Source organism: Thunnus albacares, chromosome 13, assembly GCF_914725855.1.
Source record: "Thunnus albacares chromosome 13, fThuAlb1.1, whole genome shotgun sequence".
Lineage (NCBI taxonomy): Eukaryota > Metazoa > Chordata > Actinopteri > Scombriformes > Scombridae > Thunnus > Thunnus albacares.
Window position 1 is genome coordinate 30465758 of NC_058118.1, and position 21682 is coordinate 30487439.

Consider the following 21682-nt stretch of genomic DNA (forward strand, 5'->3'; position numbering starts at 1 on the left):
CGCACGCACAAACACCTGAATTCCCTTCTAGGACCTGCTAAGAGTGTGTGTGTGTGTGTGGGGGGGTATGACTTAAGTCACTTTCAGGGACACAAACCAGACTTAAGAGCAGTTGATTGGGGAAGGCTTGTGCAACTGGGGACAAAAGTCGTGTCCCCAACTGGTGAAATGCTGATTTTTTTTGGTCAGTGGTTAGGGTAAGACTCCAGGAAATGAATGTAAGTCTACGTAAATACCCCAAAAGTGACATAAGTAAACCTCTATGTGTGTGTGTGTGCGTGTGTGTGTGTAGGTGTGTGTGTGTTATATCGTCAGCTCCTTGGGGTTAACCACCCTGCCGATGAAGAGCAGCGCACCCGAGGCTTCGTCCCGGATCAGGTACAGGAAGGGGCGGTCCACTCGGTAGGACAGGTGGCTCGGCGTCGATGTGGTGCTGGCGTACTGGTTCCCCTCGGGCGCCATCTCCATGACGACCTTGTGACTGACACTGCTGAGCTTGACGGGCTGAGCCGAGATTTTCTCCAGTTCTGTGTCCGCTAGCCAATCAGAGAGATCTGCACGAAGGGAGGTTATGTTAAAACTATTATAAGTTGAAACAGTGACACCTAGTGGCTTTTATTGGTACACTGATGTCAGTCTAAATACGTTTCACAGGAAATAACCTTCGACTTCCTGTCTACACTTCTAACATCCATACATCTTATGCCTTTGGTTGAGTCGGTGAGTCCTGATGAGACAACAAGATGAGACAAGAATATAAAGAAGGAAACAAGAGGACCATGTCGCACTGATCAACACAATTTGACTCGTCAGTGTAGTCCGATATAACTCAGGGCATCAAACAGTGTTTCCAGATTTTGCTGGCTTAGCGTGGACGTAGCTAACAAGCTAACAAACGAGCTAAAGACCCCGTTATTGTTCACTCACAATAAATGCCAGTACATTGACGTTTCTAAATCCACTTATGGCTACATGTGGGAGTGGAAGTCAGTCCACAATGACTGAACCATGCGTATGCGCAGCTTTACAAATCTTAAGTAAAAAATGAGTCTGTATATTTCTGTCTTGTAGTTTAAGTCATGAATCTACACTCCTTGACTTGCGTGTTGTGTTGTGGACTCACTGAGGTCGCTGAGCAGCGGCAGCAGGTCTGTGGAGTAGCTGAGCCTCAGGGCGGGCAGAGTGAGGGTCACCTGGGCAGGAAGGAGCGTCATGGACAGGTCCTGCACAAACTCAGCGGTCAGACTCTCCTCCACCAGGGTCATGTTGGAGGTCACGTCATTGGGCAGGAACACAAACATGCTGACAGAGTCCTGCATCTGGATCTGAGCGATCTGAAGGAGGAAGAGAAGACATTTCAGAAAACGGAAATCAGGCTGTTTTTAGTGACATCACCACACAGCGTTCTCTGAATAATGAAGTTTCAACCAATTTTACACATTTTTGTTGTTGTTTCGGAGTAGAAAACTCACCGTGCAGCTCAAATCTGAGTCAACTCCCATCTTTACAGGGTAGTTATCCTGTTGCATCATGGAAACGCGGACAGGTGCTTTGCCGTCCACTCGGAAGTTCTCCAACGTTCCACTCTGACCGAACCGAGTCACCCACTTCCCTGTTTACAGACAGAAAAACGTCCTTACTGATGTCCATGGAAAAATTGACCACATGGGACTCAACAAGGAGATTTTTTCAAGTCTGAAAGTCTTTTCTTGCCCACTTGTTTTATTTTTTTGAATTTGTTTTGGTTCTGTTTGTCTTCTTCTTTCTTATTTAGTGCACATTTGAGCATTGAGGTCTATGGTATATTACACTATGGTGTTGTGATTTCTATCATGTTGTGACGTGAGTAAATTCACATGTTGGAAAAGTTCAATAATTTTTAAAATAAATTGACGTTTGTGCATCCTCAGTTTGTTTCTGAAATTGTAGGAAAATTAATTATGAAATAAAGGATTAATGTGAGGCAGCGCTCTGACGTGTTCAAACCAACAAACACACACCAGGTAGCGAGTGTTTGACAGTCAGACGCTTTTGGGGAACTGTGTTGTACCTTTAAAGTAGGCGGCGCTCACAGTGTTCACTCCAGGGATTCGGGGGAGGGCCTTAGCCAGGAAGCGCTGCACCTTCCCGCCCGTCTCCTGAGACACCCAGTCGTTGATTTCTTTCAGGTCCTTGGCTCCACCCGTCAGAGCCTTGGGACGAACGCCGTACTGCTGCTCCACGAGACCGAAGAAGTCCTGCTTCAGGCGAAGTCCTGAGTACGGTCACACAAAGAGATGGTTTAATCAGATATTTTAAGGTTCAGACACTCACAACATCGATTGTGCAGGTGAGGGAAACTAATGGGCCTCTGAAGACACAATTTAAACCGAGATTTGATTGACTGAAGATTGTATTTTCAGTAAGACAGTGGCAGAAGACTTTTGGTGAAGCTGCAGAGTCTGTCAAAAACTGTTTGGTACTCCTTCATGTTATGTCACATGTATTTCATAGTATTAGTTTGTGAGTCATTGGGGCCATATGATATCACTGAAGTGTGATCAGATCTGTGCTGAATCCAGAAAAAGACGAATCCAGGTTGTAGGAGGAAGCCGCCATTACTGCTTTTCTGGAGATCCTGTAGAAGCAGTTATACACTCAGCGAGCACTTTATTAGGAACATCTGTGCAATCTAATGCAATCCAATGTCAACAAAAACTGAAAAATGTATAAGCTTCGTAAAAGTAGAATTTATGGCAGAGCCGTTGTATTGGATTGCATTAGATTGCTGAGTGTATGTTGGACATATGGTTTGGTGTAGATTATAATCTCTGAGCTAAATGTTCCTCAGCTCCATGAAATCTATCTGACTGTCTGAAATCTCCATTAAATCCTCATGTTTCATTCTGTGCAGCATGCCAAAAAAGGACGGACTAGGGGCTGCTAAAGATGGAGCAATCTGCCTACATGGGGCCAATGGTGAGCCGCCGACCTGCTGATCTCTGTTAGCTTGGTGCTAGGCGTTACATAGTATGAAATGATGCATTTCTTCTGATTACAATTAACTAAGAAATCAGGAGTCTGATGATGAAAGTAAATCCTGCTATATGTAGATAACCTGATATATTCTAAATATGTCTACATCCCATCGCCCAACCCCTACATGAACTCACGTCGTGCCAGGTAGATGCGTGCGGCGGTGCTCAGGCCTTTCCCGGGCGCCTTGACTGAGGCCAGCAGGTCTTTCAGGGTGTTGTGGAGCTGAGGGTCCTGCAGGGTGTGGTACCTCAGAGCCCTGAACAGCTGCCTCTGAGCTCGCTCAGACCCTCCTGAGGGTCAGGAAGGATCATGTTAGCTAAGATTCAATGTGTTTGATAAGTTCATACATATATACTCATCTGCGTATTGGGAGTTCAGGAGAATACAACTATATAAATATTACTGTTAAACCTGCATTAACTGATGTTTTGTACACTAGTTTTCAGCAGAAACAAGTAGGGAACACTGTCGCATCATCAGCTTTTAAGCTAATATGTTGAACTTGTTAGCAAACGGTTGCTTATTTCCACATCCAGCAGTTACGGAGCAACGTTATCATTCATGTGGAGTTGTGTTTCTGTCCACCTGGTGAATGTAAGTCCAATATTCACTCTCTTTTAGCTCTGTTTCTGCTCTCTACGTGTGCAACATTTGTATGCGTCAACCACCGCCAGGGATATTGGGCATCGCAAGTCTCCGGTACCGTTATTTTGGGGGTCGGGAACCCCTGAGCTAGTCTACAGCTAACTGTGTTTGCCTTTTGCTTCTGGACAGGTAATAATAAGTAGAGCTGTAACTGTTACTTTCTAAATTAAAATGACAATAATACATTGGTTATAATACATACAGATGATTGTGTCCTTGTTTCCCAAAATGTCAAGACTCGCTAGGTCACGTTAGCAAACAGTTTTGGCTGTTTATTAGATGATTCTTCAGTTTCTGGAGGTTCTGTTCTTGGATTGTTTAGCAAACTTGGAGAATTTTTGTGAAAATTCTTATCCTGTTAGCTGGTTTATCATTCTGACTGTTTTTAGGGAGTGTTTTATTAGTGATGTTTCCAGATTTTGTCTGTATTTGTGTGATGTTGGCTAACTATTGTTTGTTGAGAGCAAGTTTACAGCATTGTTAATCTATGTATGTATGAGAGAGTTATTTAAGGTTAGCTTTAGGCTTCCACTACACCCTAAAAATCTTGCTAGCTATCCGAAATGACCCGAAATTTCTGGCCTCCGCAGTACTGTAAATTACATAATTATATGGTAAATGTCTGCATGGTTATATAATCATACAGTCTCAGTTCAAAGTGACTGATGTTGAACTAAACAAGGGAAAATAATGAGAGAGGAGAGAAAATGTGTAGACCAAAGCAAAGAAAATAAACTGAAAACTCACCACCGAAGGGCATGTGAGAAACAAAACTAGTCATGTGACACTGCTGACCACCTGAAATACATTTCAACCAGTCTGGCCAACAAGCCCATACACACCGTGGTGGTCAAAGCCAAAACACCAGTTTGGTTTTAGTTTGTAGTGTGTTTGTGTCTTCACCCATGGACAGCTGCGTCAGCACCGCAGACACACTGATAGGGGACAGGAACACGTTGGTCGCAGTGTTGCGGCTAGCCAGAGCGCGGAACAGGTTGTAGCCGAAGTCCGAGGCGGCGGCGCCCATCTTTGTCGCAGGTGTGGTGAAGAGCTCCACATGTTCCTCCTCCCCGCCCGTCTCCTCGCCTCCCGTCTCCGACTGGAACAGATCAAAGGATTTTGCTGACAGGATGAACTTTACAGGAGGAGGTGGGGAATGAAACATTTACTGTGTTCTGCATACTTACGACATTTTAACCATCACAAAATTACAGAATGTGGTGTGTAAAGCATCATTCAGACCATATTACTGTCTGTAGAGGAGGTGTGGTGATTTGAATGTCTCAGTAATAATTACAGCTGTAATGAATGAACTCACTGCTCCTCCTGTCATTTAAGTCCCGCTGGGAGTGACGTCCTTGTGTTTTAAAGTGGAGCTCTCTGAGTTTTTCTCTCTGCTACATTTTATCAGCATGTTTTTTGCTAAACTGACAGATGGAAACATGACAACAGAAACATATGCAGGCATCAGGAGAGTAAGACCTGTTAAAAGCTCATTAGATGAGCTGTTGTAATGTCAGCTGCAGGTAGGAGCTGCTGTTCTCCTTCAGACATGTTTTTTTACACCAGATCTGTTTACAGTTTGTCAAATTGTCACCATTAAAAGCCTGCTGATCTCAGCTGTTAGCAGCAAGTTTCTCTGATTTCTAAGTGGATTAATGGAGGTTTATTGACTAACCAAAGGAGAATATCAGTACCTACCTGTAGCTGACGTTACAACAGCCCATTATTACCCTGCTTTTATGTGATCTTGCTCTCCTGATGGTTTTATTGGTTTCCTAATAGGCCGACATGTTGATGTCAGCATGTTTCCATCACCCCCACCTCCCCAAGAGACATAAATCCAGTCTGAATGGGCTTTACTCTGATTGGCTGTCAAAATCATGTAAATGTGGAGTTTAACAGTAAAACCACAATTAAACTTCAACCTGCAGGTAACCATAGCAACACTACTGCTTCATATTTGACTTTTCAAGTCTAAAATGACAACAGACATGTCATAAGTGATCATATGTAGGATACAGGAGCGACTCCTTGGCGTTCACTGCTTTTTACTTAATACAGAGTGGAAACAGGTGACGTTGATACCTGAGCCTGACAGAAGCTCAGGACGACTCCAAACACCAGCAGGAAAGTTGTTCGCTTCATCCTGGAAGACAAAAACATTAATGAAGACATGATTTCCTGCCAATGTAGAAGACCTGAAGGTTTCTGCACCGAAACCTTTTTCAATACCTTTGTTTAGGAAAAAGATAAAGCTAAACTGCTCAACATATCAATGTTAAATATAATCCGAAGCTAGAAATGGATTCTGCTGCGTCAAACCAGGCACTGCTCATTTCCTCAGGCAGAAAGTAAACCAAATCTGACAGAAACACATGTAAGAATGCAAGAAAAGCTTTGGAGGAACGAAAGATAAAACTCTGCTGGTGACGGTGATGGAAAAGAGATAAATTTATCCAAAACAGTTCTGAAGAAAACTTCAACCTCTGTTTGTGGGACTTTTTGAGATTACAGTCAGAAACACATAACTCACAGGCAGTGTTTTGTATAATTGTCGAGGAACGCCACAAATTATACAACCAGCTAAGACTTCACCACAAAATACAAACTGATGATGCTGTAAAACCGGGCTCAGACTACAGCTCTGGGCAGATTTATCCCTGATTCACCCTCCCGACAATCAGAGGAGAAATCTGGTCTGGGACTAGATTATCTTGTCTTTACAGATCCAATCTTAAACCTCCAGAACTGCTTGTAGACTCAACGGAGCCGCAATAGACCAACTCACCGTGACGACACGCTAACAGCAACCGTCAACCTCTGGGTAGACAACTGGTGGTTGATTTGAATTGTGGAGATATCAGAAAACTTGTTTATTTCTGTTGTCATTTTCAGCCGTAACCGTTAACATATGTAGTTAAACACGGTGGTCCGACCTAGCTAACGTTTCTGCTTATGTTATGTACATTGCTGCTTTGCTAGCGATAAACAAATCTACCCAACAGCGACATCTCACTGCTGGCTGCCTTCGTCATAATGGGGAGCCACCTTACTTACTGCTTTACTCATTTATACCTCTTTGTTTCCTTCTTTACTTGCTTAAACTGACATTTATTTTTGCTCTGTGCCATTAAATTGTATGTAGGTGACGCAGAGCCCTTGAGGCTAACGTTAGCTAGCATACTACTGTTGACAGATATTAAAACCGACTAACCACGTCTCCGCAAACATGTTTTCATCCAGACCATCATATTAAATGGTGCATTTCTCCCTCTGGCACAGTAATCTTAATTTATTGTGCCAGGATATTATTTAATATCCTGTAGTGTCTGTGATGCACCGTTATTTCCAAATCTTATTGTGAGATCACAGAGAAGAACATCTGTGAAGTTTCTCCTTATGTGTGTGTCATGCAACCCTGTAGTCTGAACCCGGTTTAAGGGCCATGAACACAACCAGATCATCTCTCAACAAAACATTTTCCCTTGTAATCATGAAAGAAAATTATATTATAAATGCAAAATTGTGTTTTTCGGTGTAAAATCATGCAGCTGCAACACGTCACCACAATAAGATAGAAGCTGTGCAGCTCAGTGTTGTTGCTGTTCAGTTAGATAAGATAAGATCATCCTTTACTAGTCCCACAGCAGGGAAATATGCAAGTAGAAGTGGATTTAGATCTGATGTTAAACACTGTTCTGGTATTGAGTCTAGTTTTATAAAACACATTATGTCTAAAACAGTAAAACAAACTGAGGGGAAAAAAAGGGATCTCACATTCACACAGACTTTCTTTTGTTCTTACAAACACATCTGGACCTGGTTCTCGTGGTTTTCAAAACAAGAGTCTGTCATTTGAACCTCAGACCACACACACACACACACACACACACACACACACACACACGGCTGATGGGAAAGCCAGACACTCATTTCTCCAGTCTTCCAAACCTCAGAGAGCTTCTGTTCTTTTCTTTCCATCATCTCCCAGAATTCTCAACAGTTTCTCGATATATGTCGTCATTAAATGTTTTATGAAGACAGTGACTCTTCTCAATGGAAGTGAGGATGAGTTTGAGTGGGTGATACAAAGGTTTCAATCTGTTTGACTTGTTAGTAGTTCCACCAGCAGTGGTGGAAGAAGAATTCAGATAATTTACTTAAGTAAAAGTACCATAATGTAGAAAATACTCCATTACCAGTAAAAGTCCTGCATGAAGAATCCTCCTACAGTAAAAGTACATAAGTATTATGAGCTTGATGTAGTTAAAGTATTGCAGTAAAAGTACATAAGTATTATGAGCTTGATGTAGTTAAAGTATTGCAGTAAAAGTACATAAGTATTATGAGCTTGATGTAGTTAAAGTATTGCAGTAAAAGTACATAAGTATTATGAGCTTGATGTAGTTAAAGTATTGCAGTAAAAGTACATAAGTATTATGAGCTTGATGTAGTTAAAGTATTGCAGTAAAAGTAGTGGTTTGGTCCCTCTGACTGATATATTATTATATATGACATCATTAGATTATTAATAGTGAAGCATCAGTGTTAGAGCAGCATGTTACTGTTGTAGCTGCTGGAGGTGGAGCTAGTTTACACTACTTTATATACAGTTAGCTAGTTTAGTCCAGTGGTTCCCAACCTAGGGGTCGGGCCCCTCCAAAGGGTCAGCAGATAAATCTGAGGGGTGGTGAGATGATTAATGGGAGAGGAAAGAAGAAAAAACAAAGTTCTGATACACAAATCTGTTTTCAGTTTTTGGACTTTTTCTCTAATCTTTGATTTTTGCTGAAATATTGGATCATTTGAACATTTATTGAAATGAAAGCATGTGAGAAGTTTAGAGGGAAAAATCACTATTTGGTGGAGCTGTTAACAACTCATAGACATGTGAAATGTGACCCCGACTACACACTGCTTTTTGTAAGACGTCAAAAGACAAAAAGGTTTTCCAACCACTGGTTTCATCTTTAACAATGTGTTGTATTTTATACTATATCCATTGTGTCAAATCTTCATCTACATCACGTTGATGTTGATGACAGCTTTTTCATGCAGGACTTTTACTTGTAATGAAGTATTTTGCATTTCTGTATCAGTACTTTTACATAAGTAAACAATTATAAACCACAAATCTGAGTGATGGATGTCAGACTCCTGGTCTGCCTCACTTCATGACTGAAACTCTGAACAGGCCTGATGGAGACCTGCAGAGTCGTGCAGCCGACTGAAGACGTGCAGCTGACTCAGCAGAGGACACGTTTCCTGCAGGAACTTGTCTCTAAAACGCACTGGAATGTTTTCTCATTTGTTATTCTGATATCACATCAGAGATTTTTTTTTTTTAAACGTTCAGGTCACGACCCCGAAATTATTCCACAGAGCTGCAGAAATGTTGTTCTTGGCACCAAAGTCTTTACAACCCCAAATAACCTCAGTGATTTAAACAATTTGTGTTGATCCAAACCCCAAAAAACTAAACATGTGAGGGAAAGAAATCACAAACGTGTTAAATCTCATAAAAGATATCACACCAACAAACATGTCAAATGTTTAAAAACCTTCCAAATAAAAGAGAATCTAGTGATTAAAGTGTGTTTAATTTGAGTGCTGAGACGGGGGAATGACCTGCTGTGAAATCAGAACTATTATATAAACTGTTCAGTGGAACAGCAGCTGTCTGCGTTTGTTGGCAGGCAGCAGAGTTTGAGGTGGAAAAGCTGAACTGGAGAAAGTTCACTTACTGGAAACACAATCAGCATGTTGGAGACGAAGTGTTTCATCAGTTAAAATGGCTTCATTTCTTTTTAAATTACTGTTTCTTATAGTTTTTGTGAGTGTTGCTCTTTCTGGATAATATTTATGGTTTAAAATCACTTTAACAGACAGATGAGTTTGTTTTGCTGCCAGCCACGTTTCCCATGAGGAACAATAAAATCTGAACTGAATATAAAACTGTCTTTATCTCATCCGGTACGGAAGCTCTTAGTCATTTTTTTCATTCTCAATGACAAAAGATTAAATCTCTGAAGGATCATTTAAAGAAATGTTTTGTTTCATTTCGGATTCTCGGTCGAAGTTTCAGCCTGAACAGCAGCAGACTGCTCCGACATCATCCACAACTAAATTAACTGTAAATTAATTTCCACTTACGAGTAAAATTCCGCAGTTACAGTAAAAAAAAAAACAAAACAAAACAAAATCAAAAGTCGTGCGTAAAAGCGCATAAGACGCGCACTCACCTCTCCTCTGCTCCGGGACGGTCCACGTCGGTCAGACTCTCTCTCACTGCAGATAAGACGAGTTTTCTCCACGATGACGCGCGCGGCTGGCTGTGCGCGTGCTCCTGCAGCGGCGCGCGTCCCTGCTGCTGCTGCCAGGTAGAGCGCCGGGGACGCGCGAATAATACAGGAGCTGCTGAACGAGGATGAACGAAACTTTACAGCCAAAGACAGAAGACAAGACATGATGTCTTAACTGTTCCAGTGCTGAACATTTAGTTTGTTGTTAACTGTGTATTTAACTATGGACTGAGACTGGGGGAGATTATTTTATTAATGTGTATTGGGATGATTTACATAATTTGATTTAATGGTAATTATATATTTACACAGTACTGTAGAGAACTTTTAGGCCCTTTAGATGTTTAGCTTCTTCTCCATAATTCAGCATCAGGGAGGCGTCTCATCATCTGCAGCAGGACGACGAGCCAAAACATCCAGCCAGAGTCATAAAGATCTGTCTTCATCTACAAGAAGAACGAGGAGTCCTGATCTCAACATCATGGAGTCCGTCTGGGATTAACATGAAGAGACAGAAACAGCAGAAGAAGAAGATGCAGGAACAACCGACCTAAGAACTGCTGCTGTTATAAAGACCAAATATTGATTTACTTTAAGGTTTCTGCTGTTTACTCAACTTTGGATCAATATCAACTATTCAAATCATCCTCACTTTACTTTTAGTGCCTAAAACATTTGCACTTTAGCCTACTATACATGTGTCGATGTAAAACTACAAAACACATATTTTCATACATATTTATTAGTTGCTGTGAATTATTTGGCTTTAATTGGTTTTGGGATTGTTATGAATAGTTTTGGTGTGTGTTATAGTTTTTTTCTGTGTACTACCTACCGGACTAAACATACAATTGATTGGATAATTAACCTGATTGAACAGGACTGACAGCTGGAACAGCTGATCCTCATTGACAGCCAGGACACTGAGACTGTTTTACTGCTCTAGTTTAGCTACCTCAGCTCTGAAGGCATACATCCTGGTGAACGGTGTTTTATTGTTTGGTTTTTTAATAATTGAATCCCTTCAGCTTGTAAAGTATTTTACCTTTGTTACTGTGTGAGTGTTGAACTGCTCTGGTCTCTGTCCTCGGGTCTCTGGACACTGCTCCTCCTTGTGGAACCTGAATAGAAGTCTAGCTATGGAGTTTACTTTTACTGCAATACTTTAACTACATCAAGCTCATAATACTTATGTACTTTTACTGCAATACTTTAACTACATCAAGCTCATAATACTTATGTACTTTTACTTAAGTGTAATTTTTCATGCAGGACTTTTACTTGTAAGGGTGTATTTTTGCATTGTTGTATTGGTACTTTTATTTAAGTAAAGGATCTGAATGCTTCTCCCGTCACTGAAGAGGACTACTGAGACCACCGTAGATCCAGACATTAGGACAAGAACCTCAGGACTCCAGGACCCCCTTAAGGACCTCTAGATGTCTCTAAGTGACGCTTGGATCCACCATTTGGACCCTTGGAGCCCTCATGAGGACCTCAGTATTTCTTTGCCAAAAATTAAGAATTCATGAAAATGTCCTAATTTTTTTGTTGTTGTTGTTGTTGTTTTTGCCTGAACTTTGCTTTTCAGGCAGCACTTGCTTCCTTGTACTGTCTCTAACGAGCTCCACCAATCAAAGGGTTCAGTTCAAAAGTAGTAAGAATTAGTTTAAGACAATGGCTGACTGCCTGAGTGCTGGATCTGCCTGGAAGGCTGAACTCAGGGCAAAACACAGGATCCACACTGGTCTTTTTATAATAACTTTAAATGTAGTTCTTTCTTGTTTTTTATTGGGTGAGCGTCGCTGCATCTGTTTATTTTGTATGTACAGTGTTTTGCTCTTCTCTTTGAAGAAGTGAGACATAATTATTTTACTGGTTTATGTCAGTCTGACAAAGAGCAGCAATTAAAACTGTTAACTGGCTAAAAATAAACAATGTAGCAGTCAACGGTGAGCTACGGTTATAAAGCTTCATCTCCACATGAAAGAAGTAATTAACTATTTTCATTAACATAGATAAATACACTTTTTGTGTCAACGTTTTATTTTCCCTGACAGAATATCAAATTAAAATCATCACACTGTAGATAAAACATCTGGAAAGAAACAATAAACACTTCATATCATAATGCACAACTTGTTGTAAAGAATATTTCTGTGTGAAGGGAATTTTCTATGTAGACTGTGTGTGTGTGTGTGTGTGTGTGTAATGAGAACAGAAACAGTGCAGCGCTCGCTTCATCAGTTGTAAAGCTCTTGTCTTAAAATGCATTGCAAGGCCTCATAAGTGCATTATAAACAGTCATTGAACACTGTGTTTTAACATATTTAATACATCAGAAACCTGATAGGTTTGATAAATCAATATGGTAAATCTGCAAAGTCAGATTATAAAAATATGAATCTGCGGTTGACTCTTTCATATAAAACTCAAATTTCATCACTATAATTGCATTGTATTTGTATTTTTTCAGGTTGAACAACAATGCCTTATGAGAAACACTTAGACCAAGGTGCTCCTCCTCCTCTGCTGCGCGTCTGAATCTGCTTTAACGAAATAGTCCGACATTTTGAGAAATGTGCTTATTCGCTTTTTTGCCAAGAGGTTGATGAAAAGCTTGATATCACTCTCATGTCTGTTTCCAATTGTTGTCTGGCACCAACAACACTCCACCATATCACTAGATGCATTTACATCCACCTCATTTTATTTGCATTTTCAATTTGTGCCTTAAAAAAAAACGTGTGTGGAAACACGGAAAATTCAAAAGAAAATCTCAGAATGTCACAAAAATGTTTTTACACTTTGTTGAGGAGGAAAAGTTGGCTTACCAATAAAAGTAAAATACGATCAATGCAGTGTAGACAGACTTAGTGACTAAGTGATGACGTACATGAATCATGTGACTTAAACGCCACTGAAAAGCTGAAAACATCAGATCTGTGTGGAGCGATGATGAGGGGACTGTAACCTTCCTCACATCAATATATGAAACTAACAGAAATGTCATATTTCCATCATGTTTTCCATCATTTGAGCTTTGACTGCTGACTGATGGCACCGACAGGAGAATTAGCGCCACCTGCTGCTTAATGAACCAAATCCAAACATTCTCAAAACAGTAATGGACGGAAATAATTTGAATCAATTTTCAATTTGAATATTCTTTTTCCAATATTCTGGAAATTCAGTTAAAATTTGTAGTAAATTTGGATGGAAACCTAGCAACTGCTTCCGGCCAAGAAGTGGTCTCACACATAATCCCCCCAGTAACACCACAAGTTGTCATTTTTACACTTAGTTTTTCTACAGATTAAAAATACAAGATATAACATGTCAGTTACAGTCCTGCGAAACAGCAGAGGTGCCGACACTAAGGGTTCCAGCAAAAACAACCAGGGTCGTCTGGCAAAAAAGTTGAACCAGGCTCAACTTTTGCCACAACACAATGCAAGGCAAGGTGCTAATCACATAAATTCAAATGCACTTTCCTGCTGGATTACTTATGATCAATCCTGTTTCTGTATTTTTTTGTAACTGACAAGCCTTCGAATGAACAAATCCAGTACTTAAACTGAACTTCCTGAATTGTATTTCATGTCTCATGATATGAGAGTGGAGCAGCCGCCACAAATGCAACAGCCTTCATTGTTTTGTCACAGGGCTGATTTCAATTTAGTGAGCTGGTAGATGGATTTTGTTACCTTTCAGAAAGAGCCAGGCTAGCTGTTCCCCCTGTTTTTATGGCTCTAGCTTCATATTTACCTGACAGACAGACATGAGAGTGGTTTAGATTTACTCATCTAACTCTGAGAAAATCAAATAGGCACATTTCCCAAAATATCAAATTATTCCTTTCACCACTAAGATTCCAAACATCAGGCAGGTACAGAGTTGTCTGGTTTGGAGCAGGTTTCATTTTCTCCTGTCTTCTTCCCACTGCTGCTCTCCAGTCCATTTACAGGCTGCAGCTGCTCCTTCTCACCAGTGGGGGCGCTGCATGACTGCCTTCTGCTGCCCTCTCCTTGCTCTGTGTCGCTGCATGACGTTAGTTCGCTATTTATGTCTCTTTTCCCAGTATTCTCCATTGCAGGTTGGTCGCTCATGGTGCTGTTGCCATCAGGATCATCATGGAGCATGGGGTCATTGTCGGGGGCAGGGTTTGTGACAATGCCCATGAAGAGGGGGGTGAGGGAGGCGTCATCGACGACCACAAAGAGGAAGGGGGAGTTGATAGAGAAGAGGAAGATGGAGCGCATTGAGGTTACAGCAGTGGTGGCAGACGCCTCCACACCTTCCTCGCTGAGTTCTATGGTGCTGGCATGGCGGACGCCTGTCACCTTCAGGGGATGGTCGGAGATCCCAGAGAGGTCAGGACCCGAAAACAGAGAGCCGAGGCCTGAGAGACAACCAGAGAGGTAGGGAGTGGGGAGAGTTATAAATATACTCTGTGTAGATTAAAGCTGCAAAGATTTGTTGAATAATCAATTAGTTGATTTAAAAAAAAACTATTTTGATAATCAATTAATTATTTCAGCAAAAATGCCAAAAAATATGTCGGTTCCAGTTTCTCAAATGTGGGGATTTGCTGCTTTTTTTTGTTTTATATATTGTAAATTGAATATATTCTGGTTTTTGACTGTTGCTCAGATAAAACAAACTACTTCTTGACATATCATAGACTAAACCATTAATCAATTAATCGAGAAAATAATTGGTAGATGAATTGATAATGAAACCAATTATTAGTCGCAGCCCTTGTGTAGAATAACATGTTCAGACATCTGCAGACGTCCTTGTGGACAGTCATGGCATAGGCAATAACAAAAATTTAATTCACACGAAAGGGTAGCATGGATGTTCATTAAAATCGTTTTGTTTCCTTTGTTAACCCACCTCACAACGTGTTTCATTGTTGCATGACTGCATTGACACTCCAGAAAAGCATTATTTTTTATCACATTCACTTCCCTGGATTTGAACATCTAGGGTTCAGTTAACTTAACACTTCTGCTTGTATACTGCCTCCAGTGAGTTGTAGAGTCAAATTAGGTAATGCTACCAACATGATCAGTGTGTGCTATCCTTTAGATGTTTGGAAGTGACATGTTGTTTCTGGTAAATGCCTCTTTGGTTCCTGTGAATATTCTCACCCATGCTGGTAAGCGCTTCCTGGAGCTCCTGGCGGTACTGCAGCTTCACCTTGGGTAAGTTGACTTGCATTGTTTTCTTCTGAGGTAGACGTCTGTAAAGGTCAGATATGTTCAGTTTGGGAAGCACTGATGACACGTTTCCTGTGCCCAGCAAAGGCATGACGATTAAGAAGCTGGTGTTTCCCTTGAAGGGAAAACTGGCGACCTGGACGAGAGACAAGGAATATCTTTTTATTTCTTTGTTTTTGATCTATCATATGGACTAACGTCCTACAAAAACACAATAGGAGTACATGGCGGTTAAGAGGTGAAGGGGAAAAGGAAGAAAATGAAGGAAAAAGAAATTCAATGAGACATAAACTAGACACAACTTATTTAAACCATGGTCACTGAAAAATCTTGTACGTCCTTTTCCCCAGCAACATCTTCCAGGAACCCAAGGCATATAAAATGAATGATGAGGGAATCTCATGAGCCAACTATGAGTTCATATCGGTCCCTCAACAGACAGGACAAAGTGACAGGAAGTGTAGTGATCTATAATCCGGTGTGTTCTAGGTATGCCCAGTATCGCCTCCGAATTGGATGTGCCCAGAAAACCTCCAGAGGGCGGTATCTCAGAGGAATCCTGATCAGATTCCTGAACCACCTCAAAAGCTCCTTTCAAGGAGAAGTGGTTCAACTCCTAACCCTGCCTCCAAGGGTAAGACCAGCTGCCCTGCAAAGGAAACTCATTTTGGCTGTTTGTATCTGTGACCACAGCTGAGTGTTGGACCATAAATCCATGGTTAAATTGAGAACCCTTGTTGAGTGACCATGGTTCAAATGCCTTAGTGACAGATGCCTCTACATCACATGTTTTTGTATATCAGCACATGTGATTGTGTTTCATTGCTTACATATAATATCATGCATTATCATGTAAAAGTCTTGAGGGAATTCTAGGCTCTTCCCAAGATAGTGGACGATATCTGCAGCATCACTGATATACCCATGACTGTTACCTGGGCTTCCAGCTCTGGGTCGTACAGCAGGCGGAGTGGGTACTGGACAGACTTCATCATGTCCACTGACACTGAGTTCTGGTTGTCCAGGTAGAATATTCCCTTAGAGGTCACAAGTGGGTCAAATCGTGTCTGCCATTCACCTGACAAACACAGAGGGGGGCAAGAGGCAATCATTAGTAACTTAAAGGAAATTTTTCATTTTTTGCAATCTGAATTCATAAGTCATCTAGCTCTTGTGTTTGCAGTTTTAGAATTAAGCTAGCATTTCTTGAGGAGCATTGGACTCTACTAAAGGTGCACCTTATCACCTCCTCTGTTTGTAATGTTCATCGGCAGGATATCAAGGAGCTGCCATAGTCTGGAGAGTGTCCGGTCTGGTGATATTAGACTATTTGCTGATGATGTTCTGATCTAACGTGCAATGAAGCAGACTGTAGCCACTATGAAGATCAGTGTTCCCATGTCTGAGATCATGGCTCTCTCCCTAAAATTGCAAAACTGCTCAGTCCAGCTGATGGGCAGCAACTCCCTAGTGTGGTAGGCTTACCACGTTTTAGAGTTGTTTTACCAGAGGCTTTGACTGTGGTTTTGGAGACTGCCATGCGAAGAAAGAAGGCCAGGAATTCAGCGTTCTCTTTTTGTCTCAACCCTCAGCTATGGTCACGAATTTTGTCTTTTGAGAGGAGGCATGAAAACTTGGATCAAAGCAATCAAGATGGCATCACTGCTAGATGGTTGGCCTTGCTCTACATAAACAAACAGGAGATCAGTGCTTCAAGACGACCTCAATATTGAGCAGCTGCTCCACAACTGGAGTGATAAAGTGGTCGAGGCACCTGCGTTCTTTTGGAGGCTCTGGGGATGAGCTTACCAACAGGGATCCCCTAAGTGGAGCTATTTTGTGGTGACAAAGACATTCGGGCCTCTCTGATCTGCTTAGGTACTGGAACTAAAGCGGCACCAATGTCTGCTGGCAAGTAAAGTAGCCCAATGTTAATATATTCTTATATATTCTTTTCTATACTGTACCAAGAAGAAATTCCACTAACTTCTGTTGTGTGACCATTAAAGTCAAGCCAAGTCAAATCAAGTCAAGTCAAGTCACACCAATCAACTAAGGAGCTAGACAGCTGAAATGGACCTAAAAGTCACCTCTGGGCACTGACATCACTGCTGAAACATCTGATTTGTTCTTTGCACTTCATACAATTGGAATGAATTTTTGTTTTATTTCTGTCTTCACTATGACATTGTAAATCACCATACTGAGTGGTCTTTGGTGGAATGTTTCACCTTTGAAGTACATGGCATTGATGAGCATAAGCACCACATCATGTGGAATACTTTCCAGGAAGTTTGGGATGTGGCCATTAGTGGCATTATCCACCCAATGATTGACCTCCTCCACAGAGGGCAGGGGAACAGGCAGTGATTGGTACCTGAAGAGGAAAAACAACTTTTTACTTCCATTGCAAACATGGTGCATAGATATTTTAGACAACAAAACAGAAACCTCTACTACTCTACAACCACTTCTTCTCTGCGTCTTCCAAAGCTGTTATAACAATGTCACATGATTATCTCCTTTGCTCCCATCATAATTACTACAGTAAGGACGACTGTACTTACCGTAGTAATTATGAGTAAGTTGTCAAATGTGTGCAGGATGTTCAAAATCTAGATGAGCACTCTGCTGAAAAGTAACTGCTTTCAACCTGTGTGTTTTTGACCTAAATGTAATTGATACCTGGCCAGAGAGTCCTGAACAAAAGACAATTTCACTTCAAATCCTGAGAGATGAAAAATGGAGAGAAAAGAAGAGAAAATGGAAAAAAACTGTATAAGACAAATTGTACTTCTTATAAACCATCTCCTGTTCAAAAGTCATCACCACACACCTGGTCTCAGGTACATGCGTGTTGCCACATCCATGTTGCTGAAATGAGGCATAAGGCCTCCCAGAATATGATGGTAACATGGGAGACTTTGGGCATGAAGGCTCTTCAGTAGCAGCTTCTCTGTTTCATTGCGAGCTCCTGAGGGAAAAATGATATCTGAACAAAATGTTTGGGAGGAATGTGCAGGAACAGTTGATGGATGACAGTGTTATATGAACATTCTCTACAACATGTGGCTTTGTATGTGATACCAGAAGAACAGTCATGTTCTTAAATCAAAGGGTTTATCTTCCGCATAGCCATTTCAGGAAAACTCTGACTGACCTAAGGTGAGATGTGCGAGGGCAAAGGCCAGGCTAAGAGGTGATAGGACAACATTTGGCTGCTGCAGACCAATAGGAAGCTTTTCTAGGAGCTGTAAACCCAGTCGCTCTATGGCTCCCCCTATCGCCCGGTGTTCCTCTGGGCTGAACACTCGTCTTTCTCCACAGCTGTGAACCTTCTCCTCCGTCTCCTTTTCTTTATCTACAGGAGCAGAGACATCAGGACCTCCTGGAGTTGGACTGGGTTCCTCCTGGAGACAGGAGGACAGACAGGGTTCATTTTCCGAAGAGTAAGGTCACATCAAAAAGAAAGAGCAAATAAAGAATTCCCCTTTAGTGCTTAAAAAGGTAGTTTACTAGACTGAGGTTCTTCTTACAGTCAGTCCCAGATGGCAGAGACAAAGCAAGAGAAGAAGAAGACACAACTTCATTTCTAAACCACCAGCCTGAAAAACACAGAGAGACATCATCAAAAGCGAAGAAGACAGTTTGTTTTACAGCATCATGTCTGTGCACAGTTTCATCAAAATGACTACAGATCAATTAGATCAACCTCTAGTAGGCAACATGGAAACTGTAATGAAAATTTGACTCTGGGAATTGGCAGCCAAAGTACAAATCATACAGTACATCTAACTATAAAGGAAGGAATCTCTGTATTATATATGTCTGTCTATCTGTATGTGTGTCCTTCATGTATCTCGACAACCGTTCATCCGGTCGACTTCACACTTGGCAGGTGTATTGCTGAGGACCCAGGGAAGTGCAGTGTTGAGTGTTGAGTTGTTTGGGTTCTCAAGAAATGTATAAAAAAAATACCTCATAAACAACATTGCTTCTGCTTCTTCTTCTGCCCATGGAGTCAACAAGTGGGAATATGTACAGCGCCACTCTGCCATTGCCATTTTATCACTATCCGTAGTGATAAAAACTACCATAGAGAATTAATTGAAAAAGTCGGAAACTTAGTATGTATATTCAAGACAGTGCAGGATGTCTCAGGCATGTTTTGAACAGGCACTGAAGTTCATCCAATCAACTTCAGCTCAGCTCAAAATTGTAGTCTGCATGTGAGGCATTTAGGGAGCATTGGTAAATTGTAGAGTCTACCGATAGTCTGCATGAGAGGCTTTTTGGGGACAGGCACTGTTCTCTATAGATATTGAGAAATCAGCCCGTTCCTAACAGGCATGTTTTGAATGGGCACTGCACTAGTATCAAATAAATATGCATCAGACAATAATTCCTCTGATGGCCCATTGATGAAATATATTCAGGCTCGTAGGGAAACAAAGGAAAAATTTTGAGGAAAAAATTGAATCAAGGCTTCTATTGTTTACATCCTGTAATGGCTTTTTCATTGGTTTCATCTGAAGGCCGCCCTGAAAACAAGATGGCACATCTGAAAGTGCTTATCCTTAAATTGAAAAAGTTTGAAATTGGTTCTTTTTAAAGAACTGATGACCACATGAACACAAATAATCAGTAAATATGATGTCGCTAAGAGGTATTTTCCAAATTCCACATTTCTACTCTGACATGCTCACAAGGACATCCTAGCATGTTAGCGTGCTAATATTAGCTGTGGTCTGGTTTTATTCTGTCATAAAATAACCTGCACATAACATACTTTTCCACACATTCACCAGGAAAACAAACAAACAGATTCAGACAATAAGCATAAAAACATGGACATGCAGAGACACAAAACAAACAAAATAAAGCAAACTGTAAACAGCACATAAAAAACAAAGTGTTATTCATACAATTAAAGCAGGATAAAACACTAAAAGTTAAAATAACTTATTTCCATAGTTGTCCTGGTGACAAAGACTGCAGCTCCTCTGCTAACAGTTGTGACATACAGATTTAATTATGTATATACTCATTATACAAGTGGTATTTTTTTACTAAAATACTAAATACTTCCACTCTTCTGTCATCTTTCCATTTTGTTAGATAGAAAAAACTTTTTACACGTCTTTTGAAAATTGTAGTAGATTCTGAGGATCTCACATCATCTGCTAGGCTGCTGAATTCTTGAACAACTGGACTTTTGTCCACCTGGTGATGCTAGAGGAAAAGTCAGGGGATTGCTGCAGTTTCATCCTCTGGGGGCCAACAGTGTCTGCACCCAATTTTATGACAATTGATCAAATAGTTGTCAAGATATTTTATTCTGAGCCAAAGAGTCTGATTGACCAACACTATCATCTGCTGCTATGGTTAAAAGTTGTCATTATAATGGTATCTATCTATGTATCTGTCCGTCTAGTAGGTTTAAAGTCACTTGAGGTTTCAGATATGGCGGCTGTGTTTACCGGGGGGCTAAAGGTTACTGTTTCAGAACCTTTTTTTGGCTGAGCTGCAATACACTGAATACACAGAACACATAACACACTGAACTCCATGAACTATATGAATCTACCACCACTGTATATGAGATAAGACTCATCTTCAGGCTCCTATAAACAAACTGCATCAGTGGATCACGTTGCATCTTCCCTATCTGAGAGCAATTCAAAACAGTTTGTAAACTACAAATTATTTTAGCAGCCCTGAAACTGATTTGCAGCGGAGAATGCAGTTGAAAAAGCTTTTGGGTGAAATCGGAGATGTTCAGAACTCACCTGGCCTGTGTCTGAGGCGGAGGAACAAAAGGGAATTAAGAGATGAGATGGATAAAATAAGAGAAAAGACAGATATGGTCAGCGCTCTCTAGGCTGGACAGCGTAGTGCCTGGACTCAACAACTGCCGCCCCCCTGTTGGCCAGTTAATAATCAACCCTGGACGGCTCGTGGCTGCAGTTACTACAGAATGTAAAAATAAAGAGACAGACTGACTATCATAAGGCTCTTTGTAGAGTTAACAAACACTATAAAATGTGTCTGTGAATCTATCTGAGAGGATTAGAGCCAATCAAGGTCATTCATTAGCATTCTCAAAGTGAACTAATTTATTTCCAGAAGTTAGATACTACTCTTTACACCATAATACTCTGTGTTTATAGAGCTCACTTAAAGGAATACTCTGTCTTTTTGGAAAATGCTTGTTTCTCAACTCTTTACAAATGACTTAAAGTCTTTCAAACGTGACATAGTCAAACATATAACTTAAAGGTCGAGTGTGTAAGATTTAGTGGTATCTAGCAGTGAGGTTGCAGACTGCAACTGATAACCCCTCCCCTCACCCTCCTCTTCCAAGTATGTAGGAGACGCTACGGCAGCCGTGAAACTCACAAAAACCGTGAAAGGCCCTCTCTAGAGCCAGCGTTTGGTTTGTCTGTTCTGGGCTACTGTAGAAACATGGCGGTGCAATATGGCGGGCTC

The 21682-nt window shown here is 41.0% G+C and overlaps 2 protein-coding genes across 5 annotated transcripts; both read right to left on the reverse strand.

Annotated features, from left to right (window-relative positions):
* Positions 1 to 240: 240 nt before the first annotated feature.
* On the reverse strand, positions 241 to 10008 carry serpinf1 (serpin peptidase inhibitor, clade F (alpha-2 antiplasmin, pigment epithelium derived factor), member 1). Of its 3 annotated transcripts, none has more exons than XM_044371335.1 (8): positions 9909 to 10008; positions 5752 to 5812; positions 4567 to 4762; positions 3153 to 3308; positions 2051 to 2254; positions 1473 to 1612; positions 1124 to 1334; positions 241 to 554 (listed from the first exon to the last, which is right to left on the reverse strand). In XM_044371335.1, the coding sequence occupies exons 2-8, from the start codon at positions 5809 to 5811 to the stop codon at positions 304 to 306; spliced, it is 1218 nt and encodes a 405-aa protein (XP_044227270.1). In that variant the 5' UTR covers position 5812; positions 9909 to 10008; the 3' UTR covers positions 241 to 303. The 3 variants fall into 3 exon arrangements, with proteins under 3 accessions (XP_044227270.1, XP_044227268.1, XP_044227267.1); XM_044371333.1 differs by lacking the exon at positions 9909 to 10008 and adding an exon at positions 6881 to 6912; XM_044371332.1 differs by lacking the exon at positions 9909 to 10008 and adding an exon at positions 6455 to 6822.
* A 3567-nt stretch (positions 10009 to 13575) lies between these two features.
* On the reverse strand, positions 13576 to 21103 carry serpinf2a (serpin peptidase inhibitor, clade F (alpha-2 antiplasmin, pigment epithelium derived factor), member 2a). Of its 2 annotated transcripts, XM_044369612.1 has the most exons (9): positions 20983 to 21103; positions 18730 to 18798; positions 18354 to 18603; positions 18030 to 18167; positions 17879 to 17921; positions 17425 to 17570; positions 16129 to 16271; positions 15125 to 15329; positions 13576 to 14370 (listed from the first exon to the last, which is right to left on the reverse strand). In XM_044369612.1, exons 2-9 carry the CDS (start codon positions 18781 to 18783, stop codon positions 13850 to 13852), a joined length of 1500 nt encoding a protein of 499 aa, XP_044225547.1. In that variant the 5' UTR covers positions 18784 to 18798; positions 20983 to 21103; the 3' UTR covers positions 13576 to 13849. The 2 variants fall into 2 exon arrangements, with proteins under 2 accessions (XP_044225547.1, XP_044225545.1); XM_044369610.1 differs by lacking the exon at positions 20983 to 21103 and having other exon boundaries at positions 18730 to 19169.
* Between the last annotated feature and the right edge of the window lie 579 nt (positions 21104 to 21682).